At 48.1% G+C, this 19,797-nt stretch overlaps 2 protein-coding genes across 20 annotated transcripts in view; both read right to left on the minus strand.

Moving 5' to 3' along the window:
• Window positions 1–1,199: 1,199 nt before the first annotated feature.
• Window positions 1,200–7,006, minus strand: LOC121352021 (M-phase inducer phosphatase 2-like). Of its 18 annotated transcripts, none has more exons than XM_041464557.1 (13): window positions 6,688–7,006; window positions 6,368–6,486; window positions 6,048–6,099; window positions 5,801–5,842; window positions 4,408–4,660; window positions 4,228–4,332; window positions 3,542–3,970; window positions 3,325–3,420; window positions 2,919–2,981; window positions 2,713–2,811; window positions 2,203–2,336; window positions 1,992–2,103; window positions 1,200–1,846 (listed from the first exon to the last, which is right to left on the minus strand). In XM_041464557.1, the coding sequence occupies exons 1-13, from the start codon at window positions 6,792–6,794 to the stop codon at window positions 1,721–1,723; spliced, it is 1,737 nt and encodes a 578-aa protein (XP_041320491.1). In that variant the 5' UTR covers window positions 6,795–7,006; the 3' UTR covers window positions 1,200–1,720. The 18 variants fall into 18 exon arrangements, with proteins under 18 accessions (XP_041320491.1, XP_041320490.1, XP_041320489.1 ...); XM_041464556.1 differs by having other exon boundaries at window positions 4,408–4,663; XM_041464555.1 differs by having other exon boundaries at window positions 4,408–4,663; window positions 6,048–6,102.
• Window positions 7,007–7,582: 576 nt separating this feature from the next.
• Window positions 7,583–19,797, minus strand: part of CAST (calpastatin) — a 51,496-nt gene continuing 39,281 nt past the window's right edge. The window contains exons 17-30 of one of the 2 annotated variants that reach the window (XM_041464550.1): window positions 18,281–18,385; window positions 17,886–17,981; window positions 17,407–17,508; window positions 16,339–16,422; window positions 15,806–15,853; window positions 15,549–15,644; window positions 14,904–15,002; window positions 14,056–14,157; window positions 12,922–13,014; window positions 12,474–12,527; window positions 11,954–12,043; window positions 11,028–11,102; window positions 9,842–9,908; window positions 7,583–8,810 (exon numbers count right to left, since the gene is read on the minus strand). In XM_041464550.1, coding sequence (XP_041320484.1) covers window positions 9,858–9,908; window positions 11,028–11,102; window positions 11,954–12,043; window positions 12,474–12,527; window positions 12,922–13,014; window positions 14,056–14,157; window positions 14,904–15,002; window positions 15,549–15,644; window positions 15,806–15,853; window positions 16,339–16,422; window positions 17,407–17,508; window positions 17,886–17,981; window positions 18,281–18,385 — 1,095 coding nt within the window. In that variant the 3' untranslated portion in view covers window positions 7,583–8,810; window positions 9,842–9,857. Of the gene's footprint in view, window positions 8,811–9,841; window positions 9,909–11,027; window positions 11,108–11,953; window positions 12,044–12,473; window positions 12,528–12,921; window positions 13,015–14,055; window positions 14,158–14,903; window positions 15,003–15,548; window positions 15,645–15,805; window positions 15,854–16,338; window positions 16,423–17,406; window positions 17,512–17,885; window positions 17,982–18,280; window positions 18,386–19,797 lie in introns of both variants that reach the window. The other variant, XM_041464551.1, reaches the window with a different exon arrangement.

Below are 19,797 nucleotides of genomic sequence, written 5' to 3' on the forward strand. Positions count from 1 at the left end.
ATTTGAGGGGTTGATGCCCCTGAGTGCCCCGATGAGCCCTGACCCCAAACTGGGCCTGCCACAGTTCTGGGAGTCCAACTGAGCCCAGGCTCCCCTCAGGAATGGGTGTCCCTGCCCTGGGGGTGCTGCAAAGTTCAGGAGACTCCCTGAGAAAAGAGAGTATCCAGCCTGGGGGGGTCCCACAGTCACCCCAAGTGTCCCAGGGCTCCTGCCAAGCCCAGCGTGCCCAGGAAAGAGGATCCCATGAGGATCTGGGGCCACACTGCTGCCAGCCCAGCATGCAGGAAAGGCAGCCAAGGGGCCAACACTTGTCCCTGCCTCAGCCACCTTGTCCCTGGGGAAGCCACCACCACGCCCCAGGGCAGCCATCGCCCCAGCCTGTCAGAACCCAGGACATCCCTCTGGATGCCCTGGATGTCTCAAAGCCCTGGCAGGGGCTCGGAGACCCTGGCAGGAAGCCAAAGACACCTGGGAATTTGATCTCAATTCATGGAGCAAATTACCAACCTTATATGAAGAATGACAGGTGACAAACATTTAAGTAGCGTAGCAGTAGCAATCAGAGGGTGAAGGGAAAAATTTTGGAGCATTGTACAGGGGGGTTTTGGACCTTGTACAGGGGGTTTGGAACTCTGTACATGGGGGTCAGGTCTTCCAAGATGGAGGGATTTGGGCGTGCCCTGTCCTTCTTCTTTCTTCTCCCTGGCATCCATGTTCAGGATGATGTTGGCATTCACAGATTGGTTTACAGTAGAGAGTCACTGTCTAACATAGGTGATAGGTATTGGAACATAATGGTAAACATAGTATACGTAGTTTTTAGTATAAAATATAGCACCAGCCCATGGGCGGGGAGTGTGCCTCGGACAGACCTGCAGAACAGACCCTGGCAGGCCACACAGAAAATGTTTGAGATAAAGAAATAACAAACAACCTTGAGAACGTGAACCGAACTCTCGACTCCTTCTTTGGCTGCTGGGTTGGGGAAAAGAGGCTTTTAACAGAGACACTCAGGATCTTCCCAACCAGACCAGACCAGAGGAGATCCCGAGACCAGCCCTGTCCCCTGCCAGCAGCTGAACACCTTCCCAGAGCCCAGAGTCCTCCAGCCCAGCCTGCCTGTGCCCCAGCCCCGGATCCTGGGCTCCCAGCCCCACAGCGCCCTGGTGCGGGCAGAGAGAGCTCGGGAGCCGAGTTTGTTCTCCTGCAACAGGAGTTTATTGACAGAGACTGGAACAAACAGCCCTAACAAGAGACAAACACAAAAATATTCACAACAGTTAAGACAGAAATATTTATAAGCAACAAACAAACAAACAAACAAATATACCCATAACCAAATATACCAATATACCAAATAACCAAAATATACCAATAACCAAAATTTCATAGCAACAAACACAAAAATATTTATAACAATAAACACACAAAAATATTTATAACAATAATCACAAAAATATTTATAACAACACAGAAATATTTAGAACAATAAACAAACAAATAATTATACAACAACCAAAAATTCATAACGATGAACACAAAAATATTTAAAACAATAGAAAAAAATATTTATAGCAATAAACAAACTCAGATCCAGTCCTAACACTACATATCACCCCAAAGCCGTCCGATAAACCAGCCCAAGCCGAGGTGCATCCCTAGCCAAGGGAATCCTTCCTGCAATCCCAGCTCCATCGTTCCCCCGAGGGGCTGCGGGGACTCACAGGTCCCGCCCGCGGATGGAGAGCGCCCGCCGGCCGCGCCGCCTCTGCCCGCGGAACTTGCGCAGCTCCTCCCTGAACGCGGGGTGCTCCATGGGCCGATAGTCCCGGGGCTCGCAGTGGCCCTGCAACCCACAGCTCCGTCAGCCCTCGCAGCGCAGCCCCCGGCCCGGAGATCCCCTCCCACGGCAGGGAAGGCGCTCAGAGCCGCCCCTCCCCACTGCCCTGTGCCCCCCAGTTCCTGCCCTCCTGCCACCGGCAGGGACTCACCGGGAACTGGAAGAAGAACTCGCGGTACCCCCCCTTCAGGACGTAGAGCTCGGGGTAGTGCAGCTGCGGGTACTCGTGGCAGGAGCGATCCTTCTCCCGCAGGAATTTGCACCTGTGGCCGGGCAAAGCCCACGGCGTTAGCCCCGGGCGGGGATCCGGGCGTGCCCGGGGGGCTGGCACACCCCTATGTGTCCCCCGTGCCCTCACTTACATTCTGGGCCCCCGCTCAACAGAGAACTCGCAGTGGAAGATGATGATCACCCTCTTGCCGATGTCCTGGGGCACGAGGGGACGCTCCAGCAGGAATTTCTCCACGTCCTGCTGCAGCGGCAGGTTGACAGCGCCCTGGGGAGGAACACGAGGCGCCTTTTCCCGTCTCCAATTTCATTTTCTCCAGGGACTCAAAGACGCTGCCCCCAGCCTCCCCCACCATCATGCTCCTGTTTCCACTTGGGAATCAGCCCTTTGAGGGGGCTGCTCCATCCCTCCGGGAGGCTCGGGGCCCTTCATGGGGGAGCTGCTCAGTCCCTCCGGGACTCAGAGGGGCTCTGGAGTGCTTCACTCCTCTTTGGAGGGGTTGCTTAATCTCTCGGAGGGTACTCAGCAGATCCCGGGAGATCCTGAATCCCTGTTGTCTCCACACCTGGCGGGGTGGGCTCAGCACCTGTGGGACACCTCTCGGACACCCCCCACTTCCTCCCGGCCACGGGGGCGCTCTGACCTTGACGTGGCCGCCCTCGTACTCGTAGGGGTACCGGCAGTCCACGACGATGCTGCTCTCGATGAAGCTGCTGTAGTGCCCCGACAGCACCTTCTCCAGCTGCGGGGGGAGCGGGTCACCAACGGGGGACACACAGGGGCGGGCGGGGGGAGGGAGCAGGCAGGCGGCCCCTCAGGGGGGCTGCGGAAGGGTCGCTGTCCTCTTACCGTGCCAGGGGAGATGTACTTCAGGCCCGGGTCCTTCCCCTCCACCGTCGGCAGGACGTGAGGCTGGAAGGGAAAAGCCCAGGGCTCATCGCTGTCACAGGGGCACCTCCCGAGGGTCCCCCCAGCCCCCGAGCCCCCAGGGGCCGGTTCTGCAGCCTCGGGCGGGGAAGGGACAGACAGACGTGTCAGTGGCACGGGCACGGAGCAGGGGAGCAGTGATGGGGCTCTTCAGCCCCTGCAGGCGCTGCAGGCTGGCAAATCACAGCCCCAAGGCCCCCTGTCCCCAAGCAAGGGCCACCAGCTCGCTTTGGGCTCTCTTTGGCAGCACTACGGGGCTCTAATGATGGTCCCTGCTCACAACAACAGGGGCAGCGCCCCCAGAGCTGCCCCATCCTCGTGGCCCTACCTTGGAGAAGTCCCCAATGAGCTCCTGGTCATCGTTGGCCAGCAGGTTCTCGATCTCCTCCAGCTGGGCAGACCTGCAAGGCTCCGGCCACACTCCCTGTGGAGGCACCAACCAGAGACACCCCCAGGTGTCAGCAGGGGCTCTGGCACAGCCGGGCCGTGGCCCAGTCCTGCCAGGGACAGGCCGGCTCTCCCCCCACACCTTCCCCATCACCCACCGGCTGCAGCGATGGCTTCTGCTCAGGGCTGCCGGCCACCCTCCTCTGCCGCCTGGCACTGGCAGGGCTGTCCCTGTCCGAGGGAAGTCCCCGCTTCGGGACGGACCCGGGGACACCGTCGGGCACCCAGGGCGAGCGGAAGAGCTGCCGGCCCTGGCCGCGCTTGCCCGGACGCTGTGGGGAGAGGCCGCGCTGCTGCCCGTGGGTCTGGCAAGCCGCCGACTCCAGGGCTGCTGCTGCTCGCCAACCTGCCCCCGCCCCAGGGACCTTCGGCCCCAGACCCCCCTTCGGAGACCCCACGAGGGGACTGTGGGGCTCCATCCACTGCCAAAGGTGGCCACGTACCTTCTTTATCACTGGCGTGGTCACCGGCTTCTCCATCCCCTGGGGCACGGTGGCATCACTCTGCCACGGCAGCAGCTGGGGGAACTTGGGGGAGAGGGGGAGGAGATCGTGAAGGGGACAAGCCCTGACAGCTGCTTCCCACCCCCAGGCAGGAACGGATCCCGTGCCCAAGGCCATCCACCTCCAAGTGCCTCGCAGCTTTGAAGTCAGGGGGAGCCCATGACCCCCCAGCCCGCCCATCTCCCACATGCACACTCCTCCCGCAGAGGCAGAGCGGCAGATGCCACTTTGCTCATGATCACCCATCCGTGGTTCCCCCGGAGCGCTCCAGCCTCTCTCACCAGCAGCTCTGGTGTGCCGCATGGGCTCTTGGCGAGGAGGTCCCTCCTGGCAGCCCCGTGGCTCCGCTGGCCCAACCTCTGCAGCTTCTTGGGGACAAAGCCCTCCTGCAGCGGGGGGGACACGGCGTCAGCACCCCTGTGCCCCCTCCCTGACCCCCCAGATCTCGCCGCGCCCCTCACCTCATCGTCGGGCTCACTCTGGCGCTGCCGCACTATGTCCCTGCACACCTGGAGCTGGGAGATGTCCTGAAGGACCGGGCTGGCTTCCAGCTGGCACTGCTGCGGGATAGCCAGGGGGTGAACAGTGCTGCACAGCCTTGTCCCCTCTCTTGGCTCCATTCTCACCGTCTCGGCACGGCCGGAGACTCGGCAGGATCCTGCACAGCCTCCCGCACTCACCGGCAAGGAGCCGATCCTCTGGCGAGGGAACTTCCTGCTGCAAGGAAAGCATCGAATGACTGCAGGTGTCCCGGACCGCTGTGTCCCACCCCTCTGCCATTGTCACCTCAGGGTGGGCTAAGGCCGCTAAAGGGCTGTCACAGCTCCCCAAAGAGACGTGGGACAACAGCACTTCCAGGCATCGAACAAACATCAATGGCCTGAGTGGGACTCCAGGAGGGATACGGGGCGCAAACTCCTAAAGGAGTTTAGCAACATGAAGATGTAAAACTTTAAAAAAAACAAACAAACAAACAAAAAAACAAAACAAACCTTCAAAAAACTTCAAAACTGTACAAACTGAATGGATAAAGGGTGTGAAAAAAACACTCCGTGGGTGTTTGGAAGGCACCCTGTCGCAGTGCTGAGAGCCAACAGCTCTGACACAACCCTGCAGAAAGCACACTTCCTCCTGCTCACAGCAAACTCCATGTATTTTTTAATATATACATATATTTATACATAAATCAGGAATTCTGAGAAAGCTCTATGTCATTTTATGCTCTGCAAGTATTGTCAACTGCTGCTTTTAAAACATTTTAAGAGCCTAATGGGGAATTGGACAAAAACTCAAATTGCGGGTGATTTTTCTGCAAAGTCTTTTTTTGTCCCCTGTTGTGCAGTCATTTCTTTTGTGAGCAGTAAATGGCATTTCTGCTTTTAACTGCTCAGTTCTGAGGGTGCCTTCCTGGTAGCACAGAGCCCCCCTTCTTACTCCCTCCCAACCCTTTTAATTTCAGATGTGCCTGTTGTCCTAAACTGCAGCCCTCCTGCAGAAGAGATGGGACCTCACACACAGCTATTTCAGGACCTGTCGATTTATCTGGGCACAATCAATCTCAGTGAATTACACCTTGCTCTTCCAGCTGCCTCCCAGCACAGCGGCAGTCCACAGGTTAAGATATGCCCTTTGAAATACAAAGGAAAAGGGGCAACAAAAATGTCTCGGCAGGGTCTCGATGAGCTTGTGAAGGCTTTCATGGAGTCACCAACATGTAAAAAAAGTGACTGGGCACTGGAAGGGGCTGTCCGGGGAGGTGGTGGAGTTGCAACGGGAGCAGCCTGGCTTTTGGGTCTGGGACAGGGACAGCCTGGCAGTCATGTCCTGCCGCAGGGACAGAGCCCCTTCACGTACCCTTTGAGAGCTCTCCCAAACTCCGCGATGGTTTTCTGGAAGCTGTGGGGAGAACAGAGTTGGGTTTTATCAGTGGTCCACCCGCGTCCCCGCCCAAGCAGCTCATGTTGCCACCCCCAGACATAGGCTGGGGGTCACAGCCGGATGCGCAGCCCCCAACCAGGCTGAGGACGGGCTCTGCTGCTCGGGAGAGGCGGGGCATGGACAGGGGCTGGCCCCGGCGGGACACGGGGATGGGGCCACTCACTCTTCCTGAACCGCTGCGAGGCTCTGCCGCGTGTGGGAGCCCTGCCCCGATCCTGCTGGGGAACACGGAGCAGGGATGGGACCGGGCCGGGAGCCGCCGGCAGGCGGGTGGCAGCGCCGCTGGGAGCGGCGGTGCCGCACGGAATGTCGCGTGTCACCCTGGGCGCGGTCCCCAGCGGAGCGGTTCCCGGCTGAGCCCCAGGCAGAGCAGGTACGGGCTCCTCCTGCCCAACGCTCCCCAGGAGCTGCCCCGCCTCCACCCCCGACCCCCTTCCGACACCCTCGGGGACGGCTGTGGGGCGGAGCAGCCGCATCCCTCACCTGCATCCGAGATGCCCGAGTCCCGGGGGCAGTCCGAGGCCAGCGGCTCCGAGGACACTGAGTGCCACAGCCGCGGCAGGGGCGGCCCCCCGTGCCCCCTGCTCGGGGTGTCCCGGGGCCTGCGGGCGGTCGGGACGGGAAGGTGTGAGTGCCTCGGGTGCCCTGAGCCCCTTCTTGCCCCGGCGGGCCGGCGGCAGGAGCTGAACCAGGGCATCCCAAAACCATCCCAAAAGCGCCCTCGGGCACGGCCCCGCGGCCGTGGGGAGTCCCGCGTGGGGCGGGCGGACAAAGCCAGCCCGGCCCCCCGGCCACCTCCTCACCTGTCCGGGCCCTCAGCCGTGTCCAGCGCCAGCGGGGCCGTGCCCGGGGAGGGCAGCGGGGACACGGCCGCCAGCCCGGGCAGACAGCGGCCGCCACGCAGGGACATGGCCCGCGCAGGGAGCGAGTGAGCGAGCGAGCTCCGGCAAGTGACGGGGGACAAGAAGTGACACGAAGAGGTGAAAAGAGACGGCGAGTGAGAGGTGTGCGCTGGTGTGAGGCGATGAGAGGCGCCCGGCGCTGACCGGCGACACCGCGCCGCTCCTGTTTACAGCGCTAACAGCAATAACAACAACAGCGCCGTCCGCAGCCAATGGCAGGCCGCGGCGGGCGCGAGGCGACGCCGCCGGCCAATGGGAGGTGCGAGGGGCGCTTGGGGGCGGGGCCGCAGCAGAGGGGGGCGGTTTCGGAGCGGGGAAAGGGGGCGGGGTTGATGGGGAAAGGGGCGTGGCCAGCGCTGTCCCCACACGCGGCGTGGCCGCGCCGTGTCACTGCCGGGGACACTCGGCCACTCCTGGTGGCTGTCGTGTGCCGCCTGCAGGGCAAAGGAATGCTGCCTTTTACCCAGCCCTGACAGCCAGGGCCACATCCAGTCGCAAGAAAGCAGGGAGGTGGTGGAGTTGCAGGAGGTGTTTAAGAAAAGGCTGGATGTAGCACCAAGGGCCATGGTGTGCTTGGCAAGCTGGTGTTCAGTCACAGCTTGGACCTGATGATCTCAAAGGTCTTTCCCAGCCTGGCTGATTCTGCACTTCTGTGTTTTGCGGTGTTTTTTTTCCTGAAGTGTTAGATTCAATTTTAATGTGCCAGCGTTTGTGTGGGTTTTTTAAAAATTATTTCCAGGTTTTCTTCTTCCTGACAGCAGCGGTGATAAATGAAAAGCCAGGAAGGGCACAGTGCATCCTTAAAAACTTTATTGGAGAGGCACGGTGCAGACTGCAAGTACAGTCACGAGTCTAAATATCCCCAACTTCAGCCTCTGCACCATCCCTGCCCGCAGACTGTGGGCTCTGCTGCCAGCGGCCTCCCTTTGCCAGCCCACGGCAGAGCTGTGAGCGTGTCAGGATGTGCAGAAGGACATTCTGCAGGGCAGCGAGGCGGAGGAAAGCCCGCGGAGGTGGTGGCACACCCAGGGCTGCCGCAGCCGACCCGTGAGAGGCCGTGCCTGCCCTCACAGGGAACAGCAGGAATGGGGCTTTGCTCCCTGCAGCAACGCCTTCAGCCCCATCCCTGTGTTCCCTGCTGGAGTGCCAGGGACAGGAGGACTAGAAACAGTGCAAAATAAGATAAAAAGGAGCCCGCCCCTGGACCTGAGCTTTGATCGCTGCTGAGGCTCGTGCCCCTCCTTTCCTTCCCCACCCCTTTGTGTTGGTAGCTGTTACATTTGTAATTTGTCCAGTCCAGGAGACTCCTGAAATTATGAGATAACAGTACAGATACAATTGGAAATAATGGTAATACTAATAATTAAAAAAAAAAAAAAAAAAAGTCCTGCCCTAGTGTGTTTTAACTACTGCTAAAGGCAGCATCCCAGATACCTGCTTGATGTCCAGACGTGCTGGAAGAAGCGGCTAATCCCCAGTTTCTCACTCTTTAGCCACCCCACAGCTGGCCTGCAGCTTCCCACCAGGAGCTGGCCTGAGCAGAAGGCTGCACAGCCCAGCTGAGGGTAACTAAAGCTCACTATATTCCAGAATACTTAATGCATCCACTGCAACATTGAAAAATGCTAGCACATATGAACTCTTCAGATTTACAGGCACTATGTGAAGATTATGTGCAAAAGTCTGCAGATATTTTTTCTCTCTTTTTTTTTTTTTTTTTTTTGGCATAGCTCTTCATTGGTGCAATATATTTCCTGCAAATAGAAAGCATTCTTTCCCCCTGAATGCTGAAGGAAATTACAAAAAAGTCAGACTATGTGAGTCTTAATAAACTGAATTGCTAGGGGAAAGAAATACACCTGAGTCTACTACTGGGAAAAAAAGAAAAGATGAGAAAAAGTCCAGCAAGTATCACTGTACAAAAACCACCCAGAATAACTATGTGCTTTTGGCATCAGCTTTTGTTCTTCAGGAATAATCATCCACCCACAGAAAGAAGACATTTTACACGATGCAGCAGGATCCTGGTGGGGGGAGAAAACAAAACAAAAAAATAAAGTCAGAGTGCTCATCTTCTGTTAATTGGAAATAAAACTCACATTGTAAATCTGGGAGGAATTATGGGAACTAAGCCTCCAGATGGATCTAGAGCAGAAATAATTACACAAGGTCAATGCCCTAAAGATCAAAACCTCCAGCTGAGATGTGCTTGATCCTCATTACTCTGTGAAAATGTCTTAGGGAAGCAGCATGTTACACCTTGGAATGCTTGGAATTCCACCAGCCTAAAGGAGTTTAGCAACATGAAGTTGTAAAACTTAAAAAAAAAAAACCTTCAAAAAACTTCAAAACTGTACAAACTGAATGGATAAAGGGTGTGAAAAAGCTTGTTTTTTTTTTTTTTTTTTGATTGGTGGAGTTTCTGTTTTTCACTGTGAGTGGCCTGCTCCATTTACCTGCTTAAAAGTCTTATTTCTGTGTTAAACTTAACCAAAATCCGTTAATTGCCACTTGTGCTTAAGGATACTTGATTTCTTCGCCCTTACAAGCTTGCCCTTGCTGTTGAGTCCCCGGGTGTTTATTTCCTGCATGGTTCCAGCCTGTCTCAGTTTCCTCATGGATGTGCCCAAACAGTTGGAATTTTAACAGAGGTAAAGACTGAGGGGGGGGGGAAAAAATCATAATCTGGAACTAATCTTAAGTGTTGGACTGTGTCTCCCTTTTCTCCCACATGGAGATCAAGCCTGCCCAAACTCCTAAAGGAGTTTAGCAACATGAAGATGTAAAACTTTAAAAAAAACAAACAAACAAACAAAAAAACAAAACAAACCTTCAAAAAACTTCAAAACTGTACAAACTGAATGGATAAAGGGTGTGAAAAAGCTTTCCTGCCTGGGAACCCTGAAGTGCAAAGTCATCCCAAGCATTTTGACTTAGCAGTAGTTGTAACCATGTCTTGGTTTGGTTCAGGGACTGCTAGCAAAACTCAGCTTTAATTCACGAGCATGAAATTGTCTTTGTGGTAGCCCAGGGAACAGGGAAGAAGAAATCTCACCTGGTAAGGTTAACGTTTAGCTTGCTTTCTGCTTCTCAGATTTGCTGCTGGAGGACTGTCCCTTTGCCTAAAGAGAGGATGAGACAATGAGAAACTGAACCAAGCTAAAACCTGAAATCAGGCAATGACAAGACACTCATCAGAATCACAGTTCAGACATAAATACAAACTGCACCTGAAATACAGTAATTTAACAAGAGTATTTGTGACTCGTGCTGAGTGTGAATATTTTCACCTTTTCACCATCAATTGCTTTCTTTCAGACAGAGTGGGTTGTGCCTGACCTCATCATTCCTTGTTCCTAAACACCCTTTTACCCACACCAGTGATCAGGCCACAGCTCAGAAAGTCTTCCTGAAGAGGAGATAAAGACACCCCTCAGTTTTACACTGAGAGCTGCAAGTCAGTTCTGGCGTCTCAAAAAAGGCACCTGTGGTGATTTAATAATAACAACCAGAAATCCCATTACTGACGTGAAATGTAAAATTCCCAGAGCAGATGTAATCATCTGATTCAGGCATCTACATATCCTCTGTGAGAACAATATGATGGAACAAGCTTCACCCTGACCTGAATCAATTTTCTCTACTTCTGGATTAAAAAAAAAGCCAAGCAACCCTTTTTACCTTCCCCTTCTCACCCGTTTTTTTTTAACACAGAAACAGCAACCTGCTTTTCCTCACCACGTTCATTCATACTTTTTAATGAAAGTATGTAGGTAGTCATTAATTTTAAAAAATAATTTATGACAATAACTTGAGAAACTGGCTGGGGTTGTAGGAGTACTTTTTAATCACTTTTGGATGCTGTTACTCAAAACTGTCAAGAAATGAGAGAAGTGGTGGGGATCCTGTGCCTGAGGCAGCTACAGGCAGGCAAAGTGGGACTCTTAGATCTACAAATCTGGGAAGGAGAACCTGTGGAGCATGCAGTGAGGCCCCCCCCCTCAGAAAACAGCACTCTCTCTGACAGATACCTATTTTTTTTTGCACCTGTTTATTGCCAATTTCCCCTTGAAATTGGCAGGGGCCTTTCTCCAATGTGCATGTTTACAAAAATGGATCAAATTCAACATATTGATGTAAAACTCTCCCCAAAATAACGACCCTGCAATATAAGTCCAAAATCCAGCTGCCCCTCTGCCCCTGTGGTATGACTGTCCATACTATAATAAATGTGTTTGTACCGTTTTAGGCTCTCTGGGCTTTCCTTTATCCTTTGAGCTTGGTTTAGTGGTCGTAGATTCCTTTCCACTTTTGTCCTACACTCCAAAGAAAAAAGTAATTACAGTTACAAGGAGAATAGAGCACGGGTGGCTCCTGCTTTGACATCTGCCAGAACACAGTCTTTGGAATGGGTTTGGCAGCAACACAGGCCGTGCTGACAGGAGACTGCATCAGAAAAACCTGGTGGAGATGGGCAGGTTTTGTATTTACTACTGAGCAATAATGCTGCAGCAGCAGATTTAGCCCTGGGTTTCATGAGCAGATGAAGCAGCACTTGAAACACCAGTGGTCCTGTCTTCAGCTGCTGAGGGAAGCCCCTGGGGGAAGCACTGCAGTGGCCAGAAGAGCTGCTTGGAAACAGCTCTGTCCTCCCAGGAATACAGCTGATGTGAACCTCAGTTTCAAAGCTGCTGCTCCTTTCCTCGACTGCAGGACCTCTGCAGTCCATTCCTTCTGATTTCTTCTTGTCAACTCTACTGTTTTCCCTAACACATCTGAAAGTCTTTGCTGCTCCCTGCTTTTCCCTCTACAAAACCCCCTTGAACTGTGTCTCAGCTCTAGCCAGCAACCATTGCTACACAGTGCCTGCTGTCATTGAGCAAAGGTTTCTCTGCCTCTCTGCAGTTTATGAACACTCTTAAGAATTGTTACCACATTTCTCTGCTCGACTTACTTCTCCAAGCCTGTCTGAAAGGTTGTAATTACCACAAACCTTCCTTCTTCCAAATATTTAGTACACAGCAAAATACATCCAACTTCCACTGCAGAAGTGAGACAATCCCTGCATCTGGACAGGCTTCCTGTAAACCTAAAATGAGCTACTGCAAAGAAAAGCGAGGAGTGAAAAACTGTTTATTTTGCAAGTTATTAGCAGAAAATGTCCTACCTTTGAGGGCTGGGGCGTAGCAGGAGCCTTTGCACAAGTATCAAAGTCACCTGATAAGGCATCAATAGCTGCACTGTCATCCACAGGTTTCTGCAATAATTTTAGTTTTGAAGTCACAAAATGTGCTACCCAGCTTCTCACAGTCAAATTAGTGGTTCAGGAATTTATGTCTGCTTTAATTAATTATCCCTTTTCTTAAAGAAAAGCACACCTGAACTCCACACATAGGTTAGAGACATCTATTTGAGGTTCCCAAAAGGCATGATTTCTTGAACATTCATAATGCAGGTTTACATAAAAACTGCATTTATTGTGAAGAGTTACTCCTCACAAAAGTTTTACTGTCCACTACTGTTCCTATTACCACCTTCATTTATGAGTATTTGCAATTAATCACCCCTTAAGCCTACAGTGACACAACTTTGAAACAAAATCAGAGCCCATAGCATGAAAGAAAACACAGAATAAATATAATATTAAAAAAAAAAAAACCCTCAATAAACCCCATCATAAATGTTACCTTCTTTCCTTTGTGTTTCACATCATCCTTTGCTGTTGGCTTTGCTGGTTTACTCTTGGGAAGAAAAAAAAACAGATCCTCACTCATTTTGAACCAGACAGATTAGTTTTAAAATACAAATATTTACATATGGCATTGCTGGGTGTTCACAGATTGCCAATGAGCCTGCACTGTTCTGAATGGATTTTTTAGTAGTTCAAAGTGATTGATTTATTCAGACTGCCCAGTTGAAAAAGAAAAAAACCCAGCAAAACAAGAACAAAACTTCTTTTTTTTACTTATAAGCATGTGAGGATAGAGCTACTCTCACTGAAGTGTATTTCTGTGTTTTACCCTAATTCAGTACAGACACTCACTTATTCCACTTGTAATCCCAAAGAGGACAGACTGGCTCGGACAGACTCAATGTCAACTGTTGCAGATAAAAACTAGGGAAGTTTTTCCTTACCTGCTCACCTGACTCCAGAAGTTTTCGATAGTCAGGTGGGATTGTTTCATCTCTCTCTCCAAGCTTGTCTCTGTGTTCAGATTTAGCCTTTTCCTGAAAGTATTTAATTAAAAACAAAATTTATTACCCATGTTGGAAATATTAGCAATCAACAAATAGAGGGCATATCAGACTCAGGAAAGATATCCTTTTTCACTTTAAAATTTTAAAACTACTGAGAAAACCCCCATAGTTGTTTAACTATGAAGTGTGTCTCATGCTTGAAAGTTTTAAAAAGACTACATTTATTTTTCAAGTTATGCTGCTCTGATTTTTGGCAGCATACCAGGAAGATGCCACACAGAACACCACAAGGAGGTTTTTAAGCAGACCGCTGAAGAACACTTTTGTCTTACTTTATGTAGACATTTTAGGGATCTCTTTTTTTCTTTTTTTCTCCAGCTAAGATTCCAGCTTAAACTTATTGATAGGCAGCATATGGTGGTTTTGTTTTCCCCCAGTAATGTACTTTACCCTAGCTACTTCAAATTACTATTTATTTGTATTATTAGTACTATTACTACTATTATGCAGAAATTTATTTTCTTGTTAGCAGAAGAGCCTTTATAGGATTTTAGGAAAGACTAAATGAAGACAAAACCAGCAGAAACAAGGAAATTTAAAAGTGTGCCTGATTAACTGAGCTTGTGGTTATAAAAGTCAAAGCTTGACAAAAAGAGGGCCAGAAAAACAATTTTAGAAACTGAGGCCCAAGAAGACACCTGGAAAATGATGAGAATAATGGCAATGAAAGGCACTGAACTAAAATTATTTCAAATCTCCCGTAACATTTCAACACTTGCCCTCAAGTGGCAAAAGTATATTAACCAAATCATCATTTTTCACAGAACAGACAGGTAATCCAGATGACTGAAAAGTGGTTGATATACCCATATGTAAGAGCATGGATTTTTTTCTCCAATATCCTTACTCTTACAACATCTAAAATCCCAATGCCATATACTCCTGTAAGCATGTGGGAACCACTGCAGATTTTGGGGGGTTTGGAGGGGTGTTTTTTTGGTTGGTTTGGTTTATTCCCTCCCACCCCGCCTTCTCCCCAAATTGCTTAAGTTTCAGAATGTCTTTTGTTACCTTCACTTTATCCACAACTGGTTTGTTCTCATCAGGGTCAGGTTCCCTCTGTCCCAGGGAATCAGACAGGAGATCTAAGGCTTCATCCATCTCTTTTCCTCCCTAACAAAGCAGAAATACATTTGTGAAAGCACATCTGCTGCAAAAATGATGTAATTCATCAATCTACTGTAAGTACTGGCTAATGAACTGTAGAACTTGAGTGAACAAAGAGCACTCCTGTTGCAGTGTGCAGTGCAGCACAATAACTGGGGGAAAATACAGAATATTTCTGACCTGCAAAAAACATAATTTCAAGAAGGGCTTATGGAATTATTTTGAATGGCTTTCTATTTTTTTTTTTTTTTAATAAATAAGCCTAGCTGCTACAATGAGAACAAATCTATGAAACAATTGGCAATGCTTGGCAATTATTGTTTGGCAATTACCATGGATTTTGCAATTTTATACAGAGGCTGGATAGGAAAAGGCCCTTAAAGCCAAGACAGGCAGGAGGAGCTTTATATTCTCCTTCCAAGCCAGGCTGGGAGCACCAGGGGATCAAAATGTGTGAGCAACATTACAATAAACACCAGGAAGGAAAGTTCCCCTGGTATTCAAAGGTAGTCAGGGTACTGCCTGTGGAACTCTGTTGAAAATGGAGGGTTCCACTCATTCTTTTTTTCTCCACTTTTTTTTTTTTTTTCCCCAGGGGAATATTTTCCTTCTCTGCAATAGCCATTTTTAGCAATAAATTATTAACTTGTGCAGCAATCCACACTGGTCACACTGTCCAGATCACACTGCTGCCTTTCCTCACTACTCAGCCCCTTGTTTTGGGGTAAGAACCTACAGGAGAGGTTTCTTACAGTGGTAGAAGGTGCAGGGGCTGCTGAGTGCACTGAGGAAACCGTAGCAGCAGAGATCACATCCGAGGAACTCGCAGGCTTGGCACCATCCTTGGATTTCTGGAAGAACAAGACACACGGGGGAACCAGAGAAAAACACTAATCAGATCCAAAAATATATCTGAAACACAGCACCCACACAGCTGATTTTGAGGATTTAATTTTCTTGAGGAGCTTTGCTTATTTCAGATTGAAACACACCACCCCACACACACTGTGCAACTGTTCCTCATCTCAGTTTGTTCTTCCATCTCAACCACTGGGATAAACCTCACCACAGCTGAAGTTTAAACAGGTTTAACATGGCTCCAAAAGAACTAAGATTTCACCAAGCCATCTAATATTCCCAAAAAAACCACTTTTAAAATCCTCAGCTGGAAAGTAGTACTCATGCAAGCAATCGGTAAAAAGATTGGTCACGTAACTAGTTTTTTGTTTGTTTGTTTTTTAAAGTCCTGCTCTTCCATTAACTTACTGCAAGACGTATTTTAAATTTTTAGTTATTTGATTTCATTGAAGGAACTTTATATAAAGAAAACAGAAAATGTCATGATTATTAAAACAACTTGAAAATAAAACCAGATTTCAGAAATCTAGCATACTCACCTTTAGTACAGTTGATGTAGGCAATGGTGCAGGTGGTGATGGAGAACAGGAAAATCCTTCTGTCAAACCCTCTAAAAGATCATTTTCACTCATAGGCTGCCATTGGAAAGAAAAATAAGAAGATTATAAGTCTCTTTATCTCTTAAAAAGTAAGCAGGTAACATATCCCATTTTTAAACTGAGCACTGGCTAACCCTGTTCATATTTGGTAAGTAAGTCATAAATGAAACAGTTATTTGAAATAATTATTTTTTTACCTGTGACTTCTCTTCTGGTTTTGGTAGGAGTGGTTTTCCATCTTTATCCTGTAAAGAAAAAAAATCCCTTGCATTAACCCTTAAACAGCCATGCAATTCAAGCATTCTGGGAGCATTCTCTGAGCAACAGAAGGTGTTACAGGGATAGGGACCTAACCAGCAGCCTCTGTAGCATCTACTGCTGCTACTTAAAATGACACTTAAAACATCCAGGTCCTTGGGGTTTACTTAACAGCTTTAACCAATCACAAGTTATTTATTTCTAAAATACCAGAAGCTACTGAAAGACTCTGGTGGACTAATTTCAGAATTATTAATATGCAGGTACCTGCATCTAAACCACTTCTATGCCCATGCAGGCATCCAGTGATAGATGATAGATATTTGTGAGAACTACAAACCAGAATTTCTAGACGTTATAAAAATGGCTGAATGAAAACATCAGTGTTTCAAAATTAAATGGGAGTCTCGGTTTCACCCACATGTTCTGAGGAATGAAAGGGAAGTAAAACTAAGCACATTAAATAAATTACTTTGGTTTCTGTTAATCTGTATTCTGGAGGAATTGTTTCTTCCTCTTCACCCAGTTTTTTGTGTTGCTTCTTTTTGGTTTTCTCCTGTAAAGGAAAAATAGGAATCACGCTAAGAAAAACAACTACCCGTAGAAATTCACATGAGCAAGCTTCCAGCCTTCAGTCCTCTGATTCAAATTGGTCTTTCTCATTCAATCCAACCACCAGATAAAAATCTCATGAAAGTTAAAAGAAAGCATTTTCTCTTGAGAAAGCCTTCATTCCCCTGCCTGTTTCTTCCTCTGTGTATTAATAGTAGCTCTGTCTATTTCAGTGAAGCTAGCAGAGGTAAGTGAATAGACAAGGGTGGACTAAAATCAAAAATACCTCTGAGTCTTAATTCTTGACATTTTTGCTCAACAGCTGTCTGGGTTGCATGCAAAGGAAGGATGAAGTGAGAAATCAGTGGCCCACTTCAAAAATTATTATCCCCATACGAGTTATGCTGGGAAAATGCCAACTAAGAGAAGACTAAAGCCAACTTTGGGAACTTCTGCTTGACAGAATTCCAGCCACTAGAAGGGCTGTTTCTGACTCCAGCCAATTCCATCTGGTTTAGGGTGGCACATGAGGGCATTCTGACTTGAACAGCATTCCTCTGGACAGGATTTCAGTCTTTCTTACGGCTCCCTACTTAAATATAGAAATTCCGAAAGTTTTGTGCATAATTCCTAATTTAAACCCCTCATTATAAAGTTGGTTCCTTCAGAAAAAGGACCATACTGTGTGCCACCCCTGATGTGCATCTTAATTCTGCTTCAGTTCAGCAGGACACAACAAAACACAGTTTTCAGACACTGAGGGAACTACTGCACTGCAATAGTCAGAATTACTAGGAAAGTGTACTCATTGTGTTGAAATCCTACTAGTACTTCCTAAGCAGAACAGAACTGCTTTCAACAGTACATTTTGTTTGTAAAAAAAAGTGAAAATGTAATGTCTACTTTGTTTGTGACCTGAGGAAATGGAGTAATGCTGAAGGTAGTTACATCAACAGTCTATTTTTTGAGGTCTGATTTTTTTCTCTACCTTAACTTTGTCCACAGCAGGTTTTTTCTCATCTGGATCAGGCTCCCTCTTTCCTAGGCTGCTGGACAAGGCTTCCAGTGCTTCATCTGACACAGGGCCAACCTGCATGGGTGTTGATAAAGGAAAAAAACCAATTTTTAGTTTGAAGAAACCTGGTTTTGTCTTCTCCTGAAGTCCCTATTAGGCTCACAAACAGCGTCCCCTTTAGGGCAGGAAGAGCACAGGACACCACAGAATATCAATTTGGCCTCCTCTCTGGGGAAGGTCACTGACCATTCGACCATTCAGTTTGTGCTTGACTTTTTTTTTTTGTTTTTTTTTTTTTTTTTTTTTTTGTGAACCCCTCAGCCTTTGTGGGCTACCACTGTGGAGAAGAACATGCAATACTGAAATGAGCATCCTGACAACATGCTTTACCATTCCATTAATGAAACACTGAGTTTTGTTTCAGCTCCAGCTGAAGAGGCTCCACTACTTACTGAAGGCACAGGAGCTGCAGACTGCACAGTGCAAGCTGTGGCACGGGGGACCACCTTATCCTCAGCAGCTTTTGCAGACACAGAACCTGATTGCTTCTGAAACAGAACAATTTACACTGTGTTTTAGTGCATAAGCTTACAAAACATAAAATGTGCCTGTTAAATGGCTTTTTTTTTTTTCTAAATATAGTACTAAATGAGAAAGAAAAGTCTAAATTTAAAGGCTGAAGATGCTCAGTGAAGAGCTGAGTGCCAATACTGCATGTTCCACTAAAGGCAATGGGAAGGATAAAACAGGAAGAGAAGAAAATTGGTTTTTTTGAAAGAACACTAGCACTACCCAGTCTTAGCAAAACTGTCAGTGTCAGCTTCTCCAGTGAGCCAGAAAGACTTACTTTGGATGTGTTGCTGGGCTTTGGTGCTTTGGGTTGTACTGCAGGCTGTGCAGGGCAGGCAAAGTCCTTTGAAAATTCATCAACAAGATCAGATTCACTCATAGGCTGCAAAAAAAACCAAACAACAAAACAACCAATGTGTGACACAGGTGACTCACTGCCTCTTTTTAGCTTACTTTTTCAAGAACTGTATTTCAGCTACTCATAAAGCAGGAAAACATCTGTTGTTTACACTGAAATAACCTTTCAAAATTATGTGCAACAAAACAGAATTAATTTTTCAGGGCATAAAATTAAGAAAAAACACACTTCAGAATAAATTTCTTTGTTATCACAAGTCAGTATAATGCAGAGAACTGTACATATAACATAAAACATAATATAGAGAACCAGATGTATAATGTTCAAGACAGGGCTACTGAAAAGGAAAATACAACCTCCTAATTAGAAAGAAAATGCTAATATTTACTAGCAAAACTAGAGTTCCCTGAAAGTTCCCTTAGCCTGTCCACTGACTGCTCACACTCAGTGGTTTCCACTGTGTGTGTTTTGGTGAAAAAAAAATTCAGTTTTAGTTTCCTGCTGTTTGTGATATATTACAATCTACTGATGCTACGTGAACTAGGCCTCTGCAATCCATATATCCCTACATCCATACACCTGAAGTTCCTGGGATCCTCCAAATTGCTAATTGTTCAAAGCTAAATGTTTAAATCTTTGCCAGCAGTGATGGCCATTCACCTGCTGCATGGAACTCAACAGCTTAGGGACAGACTCATAATGCATAAAATGACATTTCTGACAGAGAAATCCCTCCCTCGTTCTCTTTCCCTAATTCTTTATCAACTGTCTCAACAGGTAAGGCCCCACTTCTCATAATGCCTGAAATCCTCCTTCAGACACTAAACAAGAAAAGGTAGTAAATTTTATTCGCTAAGAGTAATGCCACTGCTTAAGGCTACACAGAGTGGAGGCCCAAAAAAGGACAAACACTGGCTGAACTCCTGAAGGAAGGGCTTTGCCTTCACCAGAAATCATGGAAGAACAGCAGGTGGCTGATGGTTCCCAGCTATTAACACTGCTTTTTCCATGTTGCTGATTTTGGGCCCACTGATTTCAATATCAGTGGTGATTCCCTGGCAGCAGGGCCTAGTTCCCCCAGAGCAGAGCTGTTCCCTTTTCCTCCTCCTGACAGGCCTGGCAGGAGCTCCCTTCTGTCCAGCTCTCAAACATCCACCACTCACGACAATCACATGTCTGAGACCTGAAATAACAATTTTTAGAGACCAAAAGTCTTTTGTTTCCCAGCACTTTGCAGTCCCTCCCTCCACACTTTAACCCTGAACTTCAGATTTCTGACCAGTAGTCACTTGAACTGGTCCTGACCTTCACACTCCTTTCAGAAGAGCAGAGATTTCCTACGCTTTTCCAAATTTTGGCTGCACTCCTCAGCTCAAAGTATTTCCAAAGTGGAGCCCTCAGTTTCTTCAGTTCCTTTGCTTTCTTCCTCTGCCTTT

Source organism: Pyrgilauda ruficollis, unplaced genomic scaffold (genome assembly GCF_017590135.1).
Source record: "Pyrgilauda ruficollis isolate IOZ18807 unplaced genomic scaffold, ASM1759013v1 scaffold180, whole genome shotgun sequence".
Classification (NCBI taxonomy): domain Eukaryota; kingdom Metazoa; phylum Chordata; class Aves; order Passeriformes; family Passeridae; genus Pyrgilauda; species Pyrgilauda ruficollis.